At 31.5% G+C, this 21,591-nt stretch overlaps 1 protein-coding gene across 7 annotated transcripts in view; it reads left to right on the plus strand.

The window, feature by feature from the left end:
* Positions 1 to 1,221: 1,221 nt before the first annotated feature.
* The window catches only part of LOC143229817 (RNA-binding protein Pasilla-like), a 45,955-nt gene continuing 25,585 nt past the window's right edge, over positions 1,222 to 21,591 (plus strand). The window contains exons 1-4 of one of the 7 annotated variants that reach the window (XM_076462622.1): positions 1,222 to 1,345; positions 6,780 to 6,931; positions 14,170 to 14,203; positions 18,883 to 19,026. In XM_076462622.1, the coding sequence (XP_076318737.1) occupies positions 18,999 to 19,026 (28 nt within the window). In that variant the 5' untranslated portion in view covers positions 1,222 to 1,345; positions 6,780 to 6,931; positions 14,170 to 14,203; positions 18,883 to 18,998. The other 6 variants (XM_076462621.1, XM_076462618.1, XM_076462619.1 and 3 more) reach the window with 6 other exon arrangements.

Below are 21,591 nucleotides of genomic sequence, written 5' to 3' on the forward strand. Positions count from 1 at the left end.
ATTTAATGTTGAGAATACTTAGAGTAATCAACTAACTTGCACGTCTTCCAACGATATGTTTATAGACTCCCACTGCTAGAAAGCGGTTTCAATACCCTTGGTGGGCAGAGCATGCAAAACCCAGTGTGTAACTTTGTACTTAATTTCAAACAAACTAAAATTAACAACCTGCTATGAGTGTAATCGTGTTTTATCTTTATAAACACGACACATATTTTTAACTGTTGTCTACATTTTAAATTAAATTAGCGATTTCATATTCAGATAAAATAAAATGTTTGTTTGTTTTGAATTTCGTGCAAAGCTACACGAGGTCTATCTGCCCTAGCCGTCCTTAATTTGGTAGTGTAAAACTAGAGGAAAGGCAGCCAGTTATCACCACCCACCGTCAACTCTTGGGATACTCTTTTTATCAACGAATAGTGGGATTGGTTATAACTTTATAACGCCCCACAGCTGAGCCCAAAATAAACCAATACAAAGGAACACCTTTATACCTATATTAATAAATATATTCAACATCTAAGTACGCCCTCTATATTCCTACACTCAATTACACAACTGCCTTCAAACATGTGGTCAGCTACCGGTCAGTAACACTTTCTTTCTTTCTGAACCTGACGATGACTGAAGAATGTCGAAATGTTGTTCGCTCCTCTATTAGTGCTTTTTCTATTCATATCAGCTGTTTTGAAATATATAATTGTCTCTACAAGTGGATTTTCTCGTCATCACGGAATATGATGAGACTTTTCAATGTAAAAGCAAATTTAGCATATATAAATATATTTCACCGATTAAAATCAAATGGTTTGTTGATTTCAAAATGTATACGGTTTTATTATTTGTAAAACAATTATTTAACATAGTTAAACTCATCGAAATATTTTTAACCTAATTTTGCTGTTATTTTTTCTTTTCAACTATCATTTTCAATCATACACTAAGCTATCTTGAAAAAGCTACTGTGCTAAAACATTTTTAAATCAGCTATTTTAATCTGGTAAACTGTAATTGGATGCTAATTTTTATAGCAAGATTTTAACGGTCTTATAATTTCTACCCGTGCATAATATATGAGTAATCAGAGCATCAATGTATTCTATTATTGTGAAGTAACTACCAGAAAAGTTCTTGTTAATTTTTATTATCGTAACAAATAAGAAATAATTTCACATCTTTTATATTGGCTTTGATTCTTTTTATGCTTTTCTGAAAGTTAGTTTGGTATTGTCATGAAACACACACACATACGTGTCATTATAGTGCAGGAAATGACCTAGGTGCGAATCCCGTTACTACCGGTTTCCAATGTTTCAAGGGAGGAGACTTGTGTGCGATTCAGGTAAATGGGAATTTCATGATGTACATATTATTGAACAGTCAAATAAATTAATTTTTAGCAGTAAAACGCTCGGTAAAATGAAAACTATTTCTTAAAATATTATTTGTATTGTATGAATATATCGTTTCATTGCCAAGATGATCAGTAAATGACGTCATTTTTGACGTCAGAAGGCTAAAGTCTGCACTGAAGATGGCGACGAACTTAGGAGAGGTGAATGGTTGTACTGAGTCTGATATTGGAGATTCGAGAAAAAGGACATTGGATACTGAATTAGATATTGCATCTACCAAACGATCACATCATGGTGGGTGAATGTGTTGTATAAGTTTGAAATTAATGACTGTATGTGTGTGTGTGACGGAAAATGAAAGTAACGGGTTATGACTTTTGGACCATATGCTACGTACGTTAATGATGTGTGTTGTACGATAGTGCTAGTGGTTGCTAACCGTGGTACGTGTCCGGTGATTCCAGCCCATACCGGTGTGTGTCGCGCCGGCCACGTAACCAAATTCACAGAAAAGCTCAAATTACTCAAACTCACACTATATCAAAGGCGTTGCTTTAAAATGTCATAATAATATTTTTGTGAATAATTTGCTGTCAGTTTTAGTTGTAATTTATATCTCTTCAGGCCATACTTTTCTTTACATGATTCGAGTAATATGAATATTGTGATTAAAAAATAAACATGAGGCACATGAGTATGCAGTGTTTCAATCACTTGGTGATATATTAATATTACATATTAATTAATATTATTAGATGTTATATCCAAGAAAATGTTATACAGTATTTTTAAGTCAGTGGACAAATATTGTTTAAACTGAATAAATTGCTTACAATTTTAAGATTTTACCATAAATATGCAAATATCACACTTTTTATTATTTCTGTAGTCACATATTAGAAGTTTAAAAATAATGAAATAATTATGTTCTTGTTACATGATCAAATATATCAGTAAAAATAAAATATTTATTATTGAGAGTATTTGTGTCAAAGACAAGTACTTGTGAAAAAGTTTCAGATATTTATTGATTACATTTAAAGCAGTTTCTTTCTCAACATCAGAAACAGTCCTTTTGTAGAAGTTAAAATCTTCAACTTTTTAACTATTTGCTAATTAAAATTCATTCATCACTTTTGGGCTTGTACACCAAGGCTGTCAAAATCTATATGAATAAAGGAATTTCAGTATAATTAATTTTCATAATGCTAATATCATTACTGAATGGTAAAATATTACTCAAAAATATTATCCAAATCAGTGACAATAAATGATAACTACTTCAAAACAAGTACATAAAAGAAATACTAATTGTATTGTTCCAACTTGAAAAATTATAATTTGTCACAACTCTTTAATTTCTGCTGTTGGTCTTTTTTCCTGTTTCATCATTTTCCACCTATTCCACAAACACAACATACAAAGTAACTTTTTTGTGAGATACTTTGTTAAAAATTTTCTTTAAGTCAAAATATGCACTATCTTGTGTGCTCCATCCTAAAGATGGAAGGTCTTACAGGTAAATTCCAACAAATTAATATTACATGTACATGCAAAAGAATGTTCAGAATTACTATTTAAATGCCAACTTACTGAATTATTTTCTGAATTGCTTTTGAAAATAAATGTTCAAACCTTGTTAACAACATAATTCAAAGTGTTTGTTTTGTTTGTTTGTTTTTGAATTTCGCACAAAGCTACTTGAGGGCTATCTGTGCTAGCCGTGCCTAATTTAGTAGTGTAAGACTAGAGGGAAGGCAGCTAGTCATCACCACCCACCGCCAATTCTTGGGCTACTCTTTTACCAACGAATAGTGGGATTGACCGTCACATTATAATGCTCCCATGGCTGAAAGGGCGAGCATGTTTGGCAAGACGGGGATGCAAACTCGCGACCCTCAGATTATGAGTCACACCTTAACACGCTTGGCCATGCCAGGCCTAATTCAAAGTGAAATTCTTATATTATACCTTGTTCCTTTCATGTTGGAAATAGGGGTTTTACAAAAATGAGATTTTCTTAGTTGTTAAAATTTAAAAAAAAAATTCCCTCACTAACTACAGAGCTCATTTGTAGTTATAGCATTAATGATATGGATCTGTAGGCTATTATTAAAATGAAGTGTTTTAGACTTTACAACAATTAGTTCTTTACAAACATAGAATTTAAGGATAATCTTTCCTATCTAAAGTTAACTTTGGAATTGCTTCTGTCTTAAAATTAAAAATGCTAGGAAACAAATTTCAGCACTATGTTTCCTTCACTTGGAACATTCCCTGTAAAATATGTTGAGGGCTCTTTCTGCTGTGTGTTTAAATTATAAACAAGTTATTTTCATGTTGACTTTAGAAAATGAGTTTCCATGCCTTATCAAAGTGTTGGAATGTTTTTTGTTAGGGCTTTTATTGATAAGAACATCCTTTGTCAGTTTTTGTTTGTTCTGGTGTTTGGAAATCCTGTGCTAAGATGAATTGCAAGAGATTGAAGAAACAGGTGTAAGGTGATGAAAATTATAATAGAAATATGATTAGAAATGTTTTGATGTTCACTTATTCTTCATTTGAAACAAAATGAAAAATTCTCTTAGTGTTAGCTTGCAGTCTTATCAGGTGTCACTAATTGATACACAGACAAGTGTCAAGTGTCTAAAATTAGGTAGTGTGGATAAGACCTTAATGTACTTTGTGAGGCTTTTGCTTTTTGACTTAGGAATTAAGATGTTTATGGAACTGGAAGAAGACTTAAGTGGATATATATAAAATTGACTTGGTGGTTAAAAGCAATGAATTCTTAAAAATATGTACATGTAATTTAACTAGTTGGATGTCTCAAGGTTTTCAGACTTATTAATAACATTTTTGGATTTGTATAGCATCTTTGACTATAACATTTTCAGATCTTTTGATTACACTGAAGTGTTGGAAAGAGAAGATATCTTGTTCAGAAAAGGTATCAGTCTTAATGGTAACCCTGAATGTGGAAAGTTTTGATGTTAAGAAGTTTTAGGTTTTACTCATGGGATATGAAAATGTGTTGCTTGCGAGACAAAAGTATTGTTGTCAGAAGAAGCAAAATATATATATATTAGTATTGAAAATATCTATAAAATACTATGTTTTCTAGTAGAAATTAGATCAAGGATAAGTGAATTGTATGTGACCTTGCATAAGACAGGAGAAAACTTACTTTAGGAAGGATAGAAAAAGTTTAACAATGAGCTGGTTGAAAGATATCTGCATAGAGAAATCAAATCACTAAAAGAGGCTTAAATTTTTTGTCTTGAAATAATATGATGGTATTCTTTCAGTTGATATTTTGCCCATGGGATAAGCAGTGTTTTGCTAGGAGTGCAAGATCATGGAAATCCCATATTTTTTAAATGTGAGTATGTGTCCCCTTGAAAGAAGTACATTTTGGACTTGGTTATGTATTTGCCATTTTGTCTTATCAAATGCAAATTTCTATAAGTAGGCCTAACTTTGACCAAGTAAGATTTTCTGATGCTCTTGTTTTATGTTTATTTCACCTTTGACCAGCCAAAGAGCCACTAGCTTTGAACTTGAAATTATACTAAAACCAAAATAAGACAAACATTTGTCTCCTGCATTGGCTGCTCATACTTGTCAGGTCCTGTATGTTGGTTGTAGTGACCTTTTTTTTAACACTCCTACGAAAAGACGTTTCTAGTCCTGATTTCTCCAAGCCCATTCCCCTGGCTGTGGTTTCGCTAGATAGTAGATAGGGACAGTGGGAATCTTGTTAATCCATTCATTAATGGATTTAAATGGCAATTTCATTTAAATACAAAATTATTAGCCTAATATTAATAACCTTTCAAGTTGCTCTGGGGCCTATTAGGCCCCACTTTTCGTAGGAGTGTTAATTTAAAGAGAACATGACCATATCACTGTTTTCTCTGGTGTGAGTGTTGGGTTAGAGTTTAATTTTTGTCTTAGACTCTATACTTTAAGAAAGGCATCAGACTGTTTGAGGGGGTTCATAGAAGAGTTACTTGAATGGTGCCTGGGATGAAGGGGTTGTTATATGAGGAGAGGCTGGAATTATTGAAATTGAGAGTTAGGGGAAATCTGATTAAAGTGATTAAGATTGTAAAAGGAATTGATATTGTTGATGCCTCGTCTTTTTTCATATTTAACAGAGAATAATCAGACTAGGGGACACCATTATATATTTTCAGCTAAGACAATTTTATTTTTCTAACATGGTGGTTGGTCTTTGGAATGGGTTGCCTCTAGATGTCATGGAGGCAGTAAGTTTAAATGAGTTTAAGAAAAGCTTGATAAGTATATGAATGATAAAGGCTGATTTTAAGTATTTTTGTTAAAGTAAATATAATTTAAAGTGTGTAAGAGCTAAGATAGACCAATAGGTCCTATGTTGTCCCACAATGTTGTGCCATGATTTGTGATCTTTTTAGTTCCATCAAGTAATACCCAACTGTATTATTCTACATGAGTGATTGTATCAGTGTTTCAACTTCTTTCTTTGAAAATGGTGACTCCTTGCAAAAAAAAAGCGAATGTCATGAGAAAGTGTGAAAGTATGTGGTAAAAATTTTATGGGGTGACTGCCAAATACACTCTAAGAGAAAGTTGTGATCATGTACTATGTGCAGTCATGACCAGGAAGTAACAGGGTCAGGTATCTTCAGTGTGATTAAACATATACAGATGTTTAAGTGAGAGACTCATGAAAGCCAGCAGCCTCAACTTCTCTCTCTCTCTTTTTTTTTTTTTTTTAGCAACACCCGATTCCAGTGCCAAATTAATTGAAGCTGTCACGAAAACAGAAGTGAATTTATTGCACTTACAGTTGCATTCACATAACACAGATACTTTACTGTGTGAACCCCCAAACTAATAGTGACTATAAGAGGTCCTTTTCTGTGCTGGAAAAAGGTTCACACATAATGGAGTCTTGATACAGACACCATGGCAACTTTTTTGCATTGCAAACTTGAAAACAAGACTGTGATTGTTTTCAGTATAAATTAATGGCCACTTTATGAAATAGTACAAAGTGGTTACCACTGAATATAATAAGAAGCATTTATAAATATTTTTGCAACTAACATGTCTGTTACTGATATTTAATAAAATGTTACTTCCTGTACTTACTATTATTTTTCTTTTTTGATTTAATTTTTATTAATTCTGAAGGACTTTATATTGCCAGTGATTATGTAATGAAAGGCTGGGTCATCATTCAGTCCTGTAGGTAGTTTAAGAAAACTGTGGGTTTTCATTGTAGTAACTAAAGTAGGCAAATTATTTCACAGATAAGAAAAGTTAAATACACAATACCAAGTAAGTTAATTAACAATAATATTTATATCCACTAACAGAATCATACCAAACTTAAATTTAAAGTAGTTTTAACACTTCACATGTTCTCTTCAGCCTAGTGTTTGTTTGTCCAGCTGTGGGGTATGACTGGCACAAAGTCAAAAGCCACTTTGTCATAACATGGATAAAAAAGGAACCAGTGCTACCTGACTGGCTGAAGGATCCAGCCAAAATCCAAAAACAAAGGATGTGACTATTCCTTTCTAGTAATGTATTATCACAATTGTCTATATTCTATTTTTTACTGAGTTGAAGATGCTTTCACATTAGCTGAACTAATTTTTAGATCAGGTACAGAATATTTAGTGACCTGTAACTTCTTTAAAAGGCCATATACAGCTGTTGTGACCAATATGTTTGTGCCTACCAAAACACAGAATTTCAGGTTTGAGTTTACTCTCTTTTTATTATTATGATTAATGTTTGGTTATTGCATCAAACCTTCAAATGGTGTGTTTTTTGTATAAAAAAGAATCCATTTTTAATATTTTTTGTGTGTGAAACATCAACATAACATACATAGCCATAACTATCAAGCGGTGATGATGAGAAAATGCACTTGTAGAGAAAAATGTATGTGTAAAAATGACTGGTTTGAGTTGAGAAAATTTACACTGACAAACACCACACCAACATTATTTATAAAATACAATGTGATAACTGCCACGACTTCTACATTGGAGAAACAAGTAGAAAAATGGAAACCAAATTCAAAGAACACAAAAAGTCATCTTCACACATTTTTGAACACTGTAAATCAAATAAACACAGCATAACCATAGAAAACACCCAAATACTAAATAACGAAACAAACATAAACAAATGCAAAATTAAAGAAGCCTTATTTATACAACAACTCAAGCCCATACCTCTTTCTTTCTTTGTAAACCTGACAATGACCTAAGAAGGTCGAGACGTTGTTCTCTTCTCTACATAAAAACTTCTCTCAACCCAAACCAGCAGTTTTTACATAACTATCAAGATACAGTTATTGAGTATAAACTTATAAACATACCTTATTCCAGATTTTAATTTTTTTATTCGTGTTTCTGTATGTATACAAACTAAAAATAATACACTTTTTGTATGAAACTAGTATTTCACTTTTCTCTGTAAAACATCTGTATACTACCTATATTCATCTGAGTTCTTAAGATTTACACACTAGGATTATGCCTATTGAGACATCAGGTTTCAGTTTACTTTGCTAAATTTTTTAATGTTTTAATATGGCACCAAACTTTCAAATGGAATGCTTGTTATGGAAAAATTAATTTTTTCTCATTGTTTTTGTAAAATAGAGTGTATGCAGCTACAGATTCCAAGATATGTGCTTCTGAATATACCAAATATTGCACTCTACTTTGATCATTTTTTGTTAGCATTTAATAATTACCACAAACTTCAAAATGCTATTTTGAAGCCTGTCAGCTTTGACTGCTTCCTGACAGAAAACTGCATTTTTTGAAATGGAGAAAATGGTTTATACTAATGAAAACTGTTGAGAATACTCAATGTTCAAGTTGTTGCAATGAAAGTTCATTTTTAAGCATGTTTTTCATGTTCAGCCTTATGGTCTATTATATGACTCCTGTTCTTTGATAGCTCAGTGGCAGAGCATAGGCTACATTAGCCATAGACACCAAGTTCAAATCCTGGTCCTGGAATATCTTTTTATTTGCTTTATCACATAAAATGTGATGTTACGTGTTTATTGTTTCTTAGTATTACTACCTCCACCTCCACATACAAAAAAAACCAAAAACATTGAGTTTTATGATCCAGTGTTGAGCCTTATAGCATAATTTTAGGCCTAGCTGTATCTACAATGATAAAACATAACACTTTATTTCTAACTACTTTATATAAAATAAAGTAAAATAGGTATTCTGAGATTTAGTAATAGGAAAAAGTTGTATTATCCAAAAAAGTATAATATTTACACTGACAAGTATTTCTAGTTTTCCTGTCTCAGAGCTCAAAGATATATCCATCATTCTTTATAGCTTTGTAGTTTCATGCAATATTCACTGACTTTAAATACCTTACTTTGAGAGATGTATGATGTATGTTTTAAGTGTCTTAGACATTTTAAACTTGCTAACAAGTTGTGTTTCTTTCAATCTATGCTTGTTTATAAGACTGGAGTGTAGTTGTGTTCAACTATTTCAGTAACTCTTTTGTAATGTATCCCACTATTAATTTACCTTTCATGTAGAATTTCTGGCATTGTTTCTTCTCATGAACATGTTAAGGTCTTGGGTTAGCATTCTTAATAACTTAAGACTGCTGCCATCTCATCTTTGGATCAGTGAGTTTTTAGTTGGGACCTATCTCAATATTAGGAGCATGTTGAACTGAGTTTAGAAGCCTTTCATGATTTTCAGAATGTCATGCATAACTTGTTTTTGTGCTGTAGGTCTTAAAGACTTGAACTAATTAGGCTATTGAGATTAATACTGCCTTAAATTGCAATTTTCTGGTAGCTGTGTTATTGTTTTGTTACCTAATGTGTGTTAATGTATTTACATATAACTACATGTACATATACTTTGCAAACGATATCTGATTTTTGATATCTTGATTTATCTTAACAATATTTTTAGTTGTTTATGGTTACTTTGATTCATACACAATACTGTGCCTTGCATATATGACTTATGCACCAATTACTAGTAATAAAAGTTGTACAGTTAATCTATTAGGTGTGTTTCTTATTAATGTTTTTAAGTATTTTGTTGGAATCCTTATGCCATAAATGTACATTTAATCAGTGATGTTGAGAAAAACCCACTTGTAGAGAAAAATATATATGTACATTTACTTCAGTTTTCCATAACTGAATATGTTTGGTGTTCATCTAGAGGGAAGTTGTAATAGTTTGCTTGCAGGAAAAATTGATGTGTAAGATGTGAGTTATATCCCTTGAATTATCTTTCAGTAAAATCAGTTATAGGTAGTAAGTATAGCACAAGTAAAAGTACTGTTTCATTGAAGTCATTGCACTGTAAGTTGTGTGTTGATGTTGCTTTTCAAAGTATTTACAGTTTTATTGTATGAAACAAATTAATTAAATAAGAACTGTTATTAGTGTAACTGTTACATCCTGGTTTTGTTTGTCAAATGTGAAAATAAAAGTTAAAAGTAATTACTCTTCCATGAATAAAGATTGAATAAATATACAGTAAGATGTTTTACCCAGAAGTAGAAATTTAAGAAATAACTGGCTGAGGATTTAAAGGAAAACAATGTTTGGTTACTTAAGAATATTTCTCTTACACATGGAAATTTAAAAAAAGATAAATTCCATGCAGCAGTGTTATGGGTGTCAAGTGGTTATGCCATTTTTAAATTCATAAAATTAACAATGTTCCAAGCCTCAGGAGAGAAATGTGTAGGAAAATTTTAAGGAAAGAATTATCTTTAGGATTTTAACAGAGATTAATTAAATTATGAAAGTGGCATTTTGAAATTACAAAATAAGTTTAAGAACAGTAAACTTGGTTTGTAAGTAGTGAATAAAAGTGATTTTTGGAAGGATTTTAACTGTTTGCAGGGCTCAGTTCAAAAATGGTATTCGCTTCTTTGTAGTACATAGTTGTTATCTTGTGCAATTCTTGATAACAGATTTTGGTGAATGCCAAATCCCTAGTATGAAACTTCTACCCTATATGTGTTAACGTGGGCTTATGTCAACCTGTGATGTATTTATCACTAGACTATAACCCTCCACTGGTGGGAGGACAATACATACATCATGCTGACACATTAGCACTGGTGTTACAACAAAAGCTCATCATTTCCTAGGCACTGCTTGACTTCAGACATATTTAATTGTGATATGAAACTTTAATTTTTGTAATAGCTTTTCTTGACTTTTGCTGCTCTATTTGTGCAATTTTCACTTGCTACCAACCTTGATGCTGCAACCTACCCTCATGTAGTATGCTGTATTGTATCATGCAACAACCCTCTACCAATAGAAGTATGATACACTCTCCCAGCAAAGCTGACTCCCTCTGTACTGTAGAGCAGTTTAGCATGTAGTTGTACCTGGTTTTTGCTCCATGTTTTATATTATGCTGTGCAATTTCTCTAAATAATACTTTATTAAGAACTTTAGATTGTTGTAATTTCTTTTTCTTTTTTTGTAAAAAAAATGAGATTTTTTCTTTTATCTTCCATTTTATCATAATTAACTATTTATGGTATTAATACAATGGCTTCTGGTATGGAACATGCTAGCATTGAACCAACAAAAATTGCTACTTTTGTGGCTTTGGGTTCCACATTTTCAGTGGAAGATGTCTCAGCCATTCTGTTATAGCCAGCTACATCTTCATTACCTTTTCCTACAGAATCTGTTTCTAAAGGGGAAGATTTGAACAGCCATTTTCCACCTTATGCCTATCCATTGTAATGTTCTTGATTTACCTTGTTCTTCATATGCATTTTTTGGACATGATTTTTCAGATAGGTTACTTCTTTAATTTCTCCTATGCATTATGATTCCTCTACCTCTCTTCTACATTCTACCTTAAAGTTAGATTACTTGTTTTTTTCCTCATCATCTAATTTTTTTTTTCCCTTGCCTGAACAACTTGTATTTGAGGGCGAGCATGCCTCAGCTCCCACATTTGGCTAACTCATGCTTTTTTATAACATGGGTTAGAGTTTCTCTTTTTGGATTCTCGTACATTAGTCTGATTTAGCTATTGAGCTCTGATCCTGCTACAATGTTATGATTTTTTTTTGCTCAGTTCTCTTATCTACATCTCACTTTTACTATCGTCTTCCATTATCTCTCATCAATTCACCTCTTTTACAAAGCTGCTCACTATTCTTTGATGGGATTTTGGACAGGCCCTCTACATCTTTTTAATGTGTTGGTAAATATATCTTTCTTTGCTTTGACCTTTCATACATGGCTCATTTGTTGATGATTATAGTTAGAGACAATCAGCTCAAAAGGAAAGAGGTGATCACTCTGCCCTGGTCTTGATGGCTAAGAAGGTGGAGGATGAAGCAGAAGTGCTAGATACCTGGCAAAAGCTTTTACCTAGAGTATTGGTGATGCTCCAGGTATCAGCTACTTCTTGTCTTGATAGAAGCACCTTATTTTCATATGTGAATCTGGCTTCTTTTTTGCACTAGTCAGTTTTGGAGTAACTCCTTGAATTTAGAGTTTCAGGTGGAGGCTGTACATGAACATTCCTCTTTTTTCTTGCTTAATCCTCTCCTGCTTCTGTTATCCTATTTCCTCCTATCGCATCCTCTGCTTTACTGGGTTTTACATTCCTGGGTTTTTGCAGACAGTTACTAAATTATTCATCATTGCATTTTTGAATCCTGCAACTCCAGGAGTTGGCTTGGCAAACTAGAGAAGTTCCATATCAATCCCACAAAATATCTTATTCTTTTGATATCTGTGTAAGCAGGGTGCAACGTTCTCATCTTCATTTGAAAGTGATGAATCTCTTAGATTCCAAAGCCATGTCTTTTCTTTAGTACATGAGGTTCTTTCTCTCTTTTGAGGTCCTGTATTTCTATGGAATTGCTCATCCCTTAGGTTCATGCATATTCATTGTCTTCAGTGGGCACTTCACAATCAGTGGAATCTCGTTCAGGATCCCTTGGACTATGGCATCTTCCTTCCCTATAAGTCGACTTTGCCTGATGGCTCTACAGGAACAACACCTCAACAGGTGTTTCTCATCCCAGTTTGCATCTCTTTACAGCTGCTTCTCTTGTGGGATTGGGAGCATATTTGGATTGTCTGTTATTGGTCAGTGGTTGAATCTTCCTTATGTATCAATCTTTTGGAACTTCTAGCTGTTTGTTGGGCTTTGGATAATTTCCTACCAGTGATATGGGGTCAACTAGTCATGATATATTCCAACAATTTACCTGTTGTCTCTTGCATCAAGAGAGTGCTTGATACTGTTTGCTTTCAAATGCTGGGTATCATTTTCTGGACCCAATTTCAGCTTGTCCATCTTACTTTTCTGAATCTTGTTACAGATTAGCTACATTGCCCCAACAAAATTCTGCTCATAAAGTTATCTCTTGTCTTCTAAAGTTTTCCAGTAGTTATGCTTCTAGCTAGGTTCCCATCTTTTGGTCTGCTGTTCTGCATTCTTCAGCTTTAGTGGTGGATGTCTTTTAGTCAGAAGTAGACACTTATTTATCTGTATCTTTATTCTCCTATCTATCTTATTCCCTGTATTCTGTCTCTTATACAAGCCACTCAATGTTAAGTCCTTCTCATCATCTCCATTCTGGCCTACACAACTATAGTTTTCATTGTTGTACTTCCTTTGGTTATTTCCCATACCACTTCCCCATTCCACATTCCTTCTCTGGCAACCTCAATTCTCTATCTTTCATTCCACTGTAGTCACACTCTGTCTTCATGCATGGATTTTTGTCTAATCCCTAGTAAGACTGTCTGGACTCTTTGCATGGGTAGACTTCTTATTTGCTCAGTCTGCTCTTCTTTGATACTTTACTGCCATTTTCATCATTGGTCTTAGGCCTCTCACATTCCCATCTGTAACTTGTCTACATAACTTTTCAGCACTGGTTTATTTGTTTCTGCTACTGCAGGCTATAAAACAGTCTTATCCAATACCTTTTATTTCTTCAGCTTCCATCATATATTTTTTTTCTCCTGTCTTGCTCTTTTCATCTTATTTATCCAACCCAACCCAGTTGTTTTATTATATTAGAATCTCAGTGTTGTTTTTCATGAATTTATCCTTATTCCCTTTGAACCTTTGGCTCTTTATACCAACTCTCCCTCAAGATGTATTTCTTCCTTTTCTTCACATGTGGGTGTCATAGGTTTGATATCTTTGCTATCAAAATCTCCCATGTTTTTTGTTGTTGTTGTTTTTTCTTACCATACCCAAGTCCTCCTCTATTCTAGTTGTTTTTTTTTCTCAAGACATTGTTGGCAGTTCATTAAGGGAACACTTTCCTTGCTATTTTCCTCTTTTTTTTGTATTTCACACTGAATCCAGATCATCATCATTATCTGTTATGGTATCTGTGTTGCTATGTTACCAGCACTGCTTTTTTCTGTGGCTTTTATTCCCATTTATTATACTCTAGAACTTCACCTTTACCTGTCATCTTTTTCCTGCCACCCTTAATATAACTTGTGTTGTTATTCAAATATCTCACTTCTTATTCCATTTTTATGTTCCCTTCCACTTAATCCATCATCTCACCTTTTCTCTGGCTATTCACTTCCATTAGCTATTGGAAAAGATTATGTAGCCCTGGTATGTGGACTATACCTCACATATTTATTGCCAACTACCTGCATCACTTAGCTATCTCCTCTTCATCTGGCTATCACTTACCATCCATCATCATTCTTCATACCTCACTACAGCTCTGAACATGTAAGTTCTTACTTTTTTATTTCTTCCCTTTACAGTGTCTCTTTCTTCTTTCCTGGAACCTGCTGTGTGGTGAGTTGTCCCAGTCCAGGTATACTTAAATGTAAGGTGCATCATATGGCTGTATAGGTCTATAATGCTTGCTGAAGAGACAGGGTGTGTTCCATCAGAGTGCTGGAGGTTGCCTTATATTTTAATTACTTTTACATGAATATTGAATATGTTTTACTGTAATTTGTCCACTGGAGGTAATTATTTCTTGAGTTTTAAAAATATTGTATCTAAAAATCTGTTGTTTGGATATTTAAGAGTAATATTTACCAGAATGTGAAATTCTGTAGTGTTACATTGAATTTTTGTTTTAATATTTGCACTAGTTACAAAAGTATTAGATTAGTAAAGGAATGATCCTTTAATGGCTGACCTCTGAACAACATATTTCTTTTTTTCTAAATAGTATGCTTTAAAATAAGTATCAAGCTGGTACCAACATAATTAGCTTTCTTATTATTTAATCAGGATTAATATGTGTTTTGTTGTTTCACAGACAAATTCTTCACTCCAAGTTTAAGACCATGATAAGCTTATTTCTTTTTAAGAAATCATTTTGGTCATTCTCCTTATTCCCAAATTGTTTATAAATAATATTCCAACACTTGTATGAATTATCAGCAAAGCTGAAAGAGTTTCTGTTGTCAGCTATCAGCAATTTGAAATGTTCACAGTGATTTTTATGTACTAAAAACATTCAAAAACCGAAAATGTAATAGCTTCAACCAAAACTTGTAAGTGCATGGTACTTAGCACTGCTTCATACAAAACCTGAAAACACTGGAAAATTTAATAAATGTTTATAAACTTGTAAAAATTAAGAAGTACTTAGGTAAAAGTATGACATTGTAATGGTATAAATATTATGTAGCTAAGACCTACCTTTAACATTTTGTTTTTTCTTCTATAAGGATCAAGATATTATTTTATATGATACTTAACCTCGCATCTTCTAGCTTTGTATTTTATGACTGTATGACCTATCGCTATGCTGATCTCTGTGCTCATATAACAGGACTCAGTCCTTTGGTGTAAAAAGTTAATAGACTTGTAATTTACAACACAACCTCTTGTCTTCTCAAAATCTCATTTCTTTCTGCTTCCCAGGATTCAAATAGTTAGAAACACAGATAATAATCATTTGTTAATAGTAATTCAAATATCCCCTAGTTTATTGGAAGATGTCCTCTGAAAGTAAATCTTCTAAAGAAAAGTTTTATTAATTAATATTTCACATTGTTATTATCAGCTAGTTCTAATTGTAGATACATGCAACTCCTTTGCTCATAAATAGCTGTATAATTGTAAATATTAGTTAAAAGGCTACTATTTTTTCCATACCATAAATAACGATATTAATAGTTTTATTTCATGATATAGACAAAAAGAACATTTCCACCATGAATTTTGCAAGGTTTTCCTTTGAAAATATGCTAAATTCATTATTGCAAACTAGTTAAAAAAAATAAATTGTATTTTTTTGTGTGTTAGTTTTTCTTTTCAGAATAGTGTGTTAACTCAAACTGTTTGGTACATGCTAAGTAGGTAAATATTTTCATTTCATTTGAAATTATTATTACTACATTCCTAACTAACAAAATGTACGAGTAAAGAGAGTAATTTAATCTTCAATGAGTGTGTCTTGTTTCGTTGTTAGAACATAGAAACTTAATCCAGACATTTTGCCATTGTGGTAAGGTTTTCCTCTCTGTGTAAAAATAATTTAATGTCCATTCCACATAATGGCAAATAAGTTTTCTTCCTTAATCTGTAGGCTATTATCATTTGTACACAGTTCTACATGTAGGCCTAACAAAGCTCACAATCAGAGTTTTTCAGCAAAGAAATATTTACTAATGATGCTACAAATGATGTACAAATGAACTTACATTTAAAATTTCATGACCAGTGACTGAATATGCACAATGATTAACACTGATCAACATACTTTACTGAACAAGTAGCTTTGTGCTAACTTAAAAAAAACAGACATTACTAGCTGTTTACTCTTATTTATTACTAATGTGTCTATTTAGATCTTAGTTAAATTTACTAGATCTTAAGCTCCAGCACCCTCAAGCTAACATTTTAAATTAAAACATTGAAAATGTAGCTTATAACAGTGTACTGTGTGTGTTTTTCATTAATAAGTAGTATTATTAGCATTAAATTAAATTACTGTGTTAGAAAGAAAACATTAGTTTTCACTTGCATCTTATGTGTTTCTTATTGTAGCTATATACATGTCATTAGCTATTTATAGTTTTGAAAATAGTGAACTATAATGTATGACTCTCTGAATACATTAAGAATATATATAGCCTTCATGAAAGTAGCATTTATTTTTTATTGAGATTGGATAATTCTGTGGTTAACATTCGTGCACTTAGTAGTGATAGCCTATGCTTGTATTTGTTTCAGACTACGCTTTATGTACACATATGCCTTTCAAAGTGCTGTGCAACTTATAGTTTTTCCATCATAATTGAAGACCTGGCTACATTTCATTTATATTGATGGACGTTTTGTACATACCAGGTTTTCACATTCAAAAGCTAATATTTATGAACACTGCATGTGTATAGTAACAGCACTGATATTTATTTAAAATTATCACTCATTTATCTTCTGTGTTTCATAAGTAATATTTAAACTTTTGAGTGACAAAATGACAGATTAAAAAACCACTTTTCTAATGAAAATGAACCATGAAGTAATATATTAATACACATTTTTCTTGAAATAGTTTTATCAAATACATTCCTAAAAGAATTAAAAGGATCAAATCATTTTCTGTATTTTATTGCTTAACCAATTAGATCTTCATCTCACCTCTCAACTTGGTGGAATCATAGTTTGATTTTAAATTTTGAGTTATAGTAAAAACATACGTAAAAGTATATTCTCTGTCTTAATGTTTATTTTCTCAATCTGATTTGTTGGGATTATGTTAAGGTGATGGAGGCCAGTTTGAAGGTCCTATAAAAAGCAGAAAAGAAAATTCTTTGCTTTTTTTTTTATTACTGTCTTATAACAGATATGCCTAATTAATTTAAAATTTATGGGAAAGTTCTATACTTTTAAGAAGGGTAGATCTTTCTTGATATATACTGTAATTTAGTATATTCTATTGACTAATTACAGAACTCTGATTTTTCAGTTGTTTTTTTGCCCTAAATAGAACATGTACCATTGTTGTAAAATGCATTATTAGGTACTGCCCATCTTCACTCGGAGACCATTCTGACTTACTGTGTAATTTAATGGTTTTATAGCTTACCTTTTCTTGGAAAACTGTTAGTGATTTATAATGGATTAAAGAATCACTGGGTATGTTGGGTTTTCTAAGTGTTTATGATATCATTAATGGTTATCAGGTCTCATGCTGTGTTGGAGATCAGAGGAGAGATGCAAGTGTTTTATAAATATCAAATTTTGGAGGTAATTAATGTTTCCCATCAAATTTAATAAAATAAAAAGTATCAAAATCCTAAAAAGTGGAACAGAACACACATTTTGGTCCTTTAATGTATAGCCAACAAGGCTAAGGAAGAGAACAAACCATAGGAAGTAAAAATATAAACATGACAGTACCACTGCTACATTTCTTCTAAGATCTTGCTCCATAGTAGATTATCTAACACAAAAAAAGTAATTTATTATGTAGAAGCTTTGCATTCATAAGATTTGGTTTTTCAAACATTATTACACTTTGTTCATGTTAACATAAATGTTCTTGAATTGGTGTTTACTGAAGGTTATTGTAATATAAAGTTATGCTGATTTTATTTCTCCAGGGAAGTGTATATTGGGCTATACAACATCAAGTATAGAATTATTAGAAATCAAGACACTAAAAGAATGCATTTAGACCATTATATTTTATATGAATCATCAGGTTAAAAACATAGTGTCATTTAACAAGAGAAAAAAAAAAGTAAAGTTAAAAGTAATAATTTCCAAGCTGGATTAAATAACTTTAAATTCATTATATTAGTAAGTTGAAGGACAGTTAATTGTTTATTAGGTATAACATTATAAATGTTTATATATTTAAAGGGTATAGAATTAGCAACAATAAACAAATATCTGCCAACGGTATTAAAACAAACAAAGTGACACTGGTAAGTATTTGTAAACTGGTGTCAGAAGAGCAAATATTATTTGACTACAGTTTAAGTTGGTAGTAGACTATAAACATTATAAAGTTATAATGATAATGAAAATGCCATTTCCTAACAGTTGATAAGCTTGTGACAGCAGATTAGTAAGTGTTGTCTGGTTACAGTGTTGTAATTTTTATCATTTGTTAACAGTAGATAAATCTCACCTTGTATTTAAACAACTTTCAATCTGGTAACAAAATATATAAATGTCATTTGGTAATAGTAGATAAATCTCACCTTGTAATATTGCTTAAATATAAAACTTTCTGGTGACACTATATTAAAAAGTGTCATCTGGTAATGGTAAATGAATGCCATCTTCTTACAGTATTTAAATAAGGATATTCTAGTAACAATAGTTTAGAATGTATTATTGAACAATGCTATGCCATCTGGTTACAGAAGCTTTATCCAAACAAATTGATCATTATAAATTTTTTATGAATGTGGTACATTTTATGCAGTTTATTTTATAATGAGATGTAGTTTTTAGAAAAGAAAAAGTTGTAATTACTTATGTTTTGTTAATTTCAGTCAATGGAACTTACCATTTTAAGATTCTGGTGCCCTCTGTGGCTGCTGGGGCTATCATTGGTAAAGGTGGTGAAACAGTTGCTCAATTACAGAAAAAGACTGGTACTCGGATAAAAATGTCTAAAGCCAATGATTATTATCCAGGTTTGTGAAACCTTCATAATATATCTTTCATATTTCAAGTACTTCTAGTGTTACAGAGTATCCATAAATTTTTGAACCACAAATAGAATAGGAACAACATGAGATAAACAGTTTCAGTTCATGATATGTGGGAGCTTAATATTAAAAGTCCTCCCACTAGTTTGGGTTAGGGATATCTAAAGGATATTGTCAGTGGGACAAAGATACTGGATATGGCAATGTTGCATTGTCAAATAACCACTACTGTTGTAATGATAAGTTGGAGATCTTAGCACACATGAGTTGAGATTGCTTATCACTTGAACATCCTTCAATTCAAGTCATAAACACTACAAATGATAGTCTTACTAATTATGACACTGACCATGGACAAACTTGAGATGTCAGCCTCTGTTTTGCCACAAACTGAAATTATTTATTATACATAGCTCATTCTATTCAATAAATAAAGTGATTCAGTAATTTTTGGACTCCCTGTATTTTAGATTTCAAAAGTTTTTTAGTAACTACTAGAAATTTAATTTGTATATTGTATGTTTATAATGTGACCATTAAAGTTGAGAGGATTTGTTTAAATGGTTACAAAAATTAAAATTATTTGAAAATATACATCTGGTTACAGATCTGGTTACTTTCATCAACAAGATATACAACATATTATTTGTATGATTTACAATTACTATTATACATCATTTTTTACAAAATACAAACAAGAATTTGCCACCTGCAAGTACAGATTAGTTGTATTTATGATATTCATGGAAATTGAAAACAGTTATTCAATAAAGGTCAAATAAACTATTTTTAAGATCATAAACATAACAGATACATATGTACATTAAATAGAGAGTAAATACCAAATGCAGTTTTCAAAGATATTAAAAGAAAAATGATTTAATTTATAGTGGTTCTAGAAGTTATCAAATGCAAATTGTGAGATGAACAAAAGTATTTTTATTCATGGCATTAATTCACCGTGCACTCCAACTTGTCAGAGTCTAACATTAGCAATTCTCAAACACATCTTAAGTACAATACTTTGCAACATATCTGTTTTTCTTTGGTTTTTTTTGTACAACAAACTTGTACATTTGACTAGAAGCTTGCCACCCTTCATCAGTATTTCTTCTTCATTCCAGGGTTGGCACATTTGGTCATTAATAGTAATTTTAAAAAATTATCCTACAGTTTCAACCAGTGATGTCAAAGTTTTATTTATGCTTTTCCAAGTGGCATTTAATGAGTTAAAGAAAAAGGATACTGTGATATTCTGTTTTGTAAATGTTCCTTGTAACATTTTAAAGATAATGTTTAAACAGTAAATATTTGCTGTTTAATTTGTACATTATGGGTTTGTTCAGTAGGTGTTGGCACATTATTTATGGAACATTTAAACAGATATTGTCAAGGTTCTAAAATTTGATATGGTAAGTGGATGGTATTATGTGGGGTTATATTTAATTTTTGTGACTGACTAATAATAAATTATACTAATTAGCACATATACATAGTGTGGGTTAATAAATACTTGTTCTTTAAATTACTAAGTGTAAATCAACTACAGTTACTACTTTCCTACTGTGTATTTTTGAAAACCTATCTAGGCAAATGTGTACTTTAGTGTATAGCCTTTTATGGGACATATGTTATAAGAAGGAATCAAAATGACACATTTACTAAATTAATAGACACAAAAGAGTTTTTTTTTTTAATAACTTAATTCATGAGTTAACAGAAATACATAAAATACAATTTATTTTGATGTGCTACAATGCAGTGTAATAATGTTTAAGAAAATATTTAAATCCTACATACATACTATCAATTTTGGTATTGTTATCACAAGCATGTAATTAATTTTAGTTTTCCCTAATGTGTAATTACAAATAAACATGTAATAAGAATAGATATATATGGAATTAGTGTTTTACTGATGCAAAATAATGCATTATTGGCTTAATCTCACTAGAACATTGTTGTGTACAAAATAATGACTAATTTTATACGTGTGATAATTTTGTTCTCTACCTCCGACAAGTGAAGTTTATTGTCCTTCTGTACAGTGATGATCCACGTGCCTGATTTTGTAAATGTAGTTGTGTACGTTCTTTTCCTTACATGATTTATTGTTTTGATATACTTGCATTCGTTCAAAATCCTAAGTTTCATTCTGAGAACGAAGCTGATGTTCATCTGCACCCAATAATCTAAGTAGTTGCTGTTTAGTATTTTGCTAATTAAAAATTAGTAGAAGGAAGTAAGGTTTATTTTCATTAACCATAGTGCACTAGTTTCATTAGGTTTGTGGAAATGTGTATGGGTAAAATTCATGGAACACTGTTAATCATATTTTTAAGTAGTTTCATATATTGTACTACATTTAGTGTATGATATATTTTTAACAGTTTAGCATGACTATGCAAATTAATCCTAAATTGTATTGTTTTTGTTGCTATCACTTTAATAAAATGTTTTGAGTCACATATTTGCAAGTCAATTTTGTGTTACATTCTTTCTTTATTTTAGTTTTAATTCAGAATATTTTACAAATAATGTTTTGTCATT

This window comes from Tachypleus tridentatus, chromosome 10 (assembly GCF_004210375.1).
Source record: "Tachypleus tridentatus isolate NWPU-2018 chromosome 10, ASM421037v1, whole genome shotgun sequence".
NCBI classification, from domain to species: domain Eukaryota; kingdom Metazoa; phylum Arthropoda; class Merostomata; order Xiphosura; family Limulidae; genus Tachypleus; species Tachypleus tridentatus.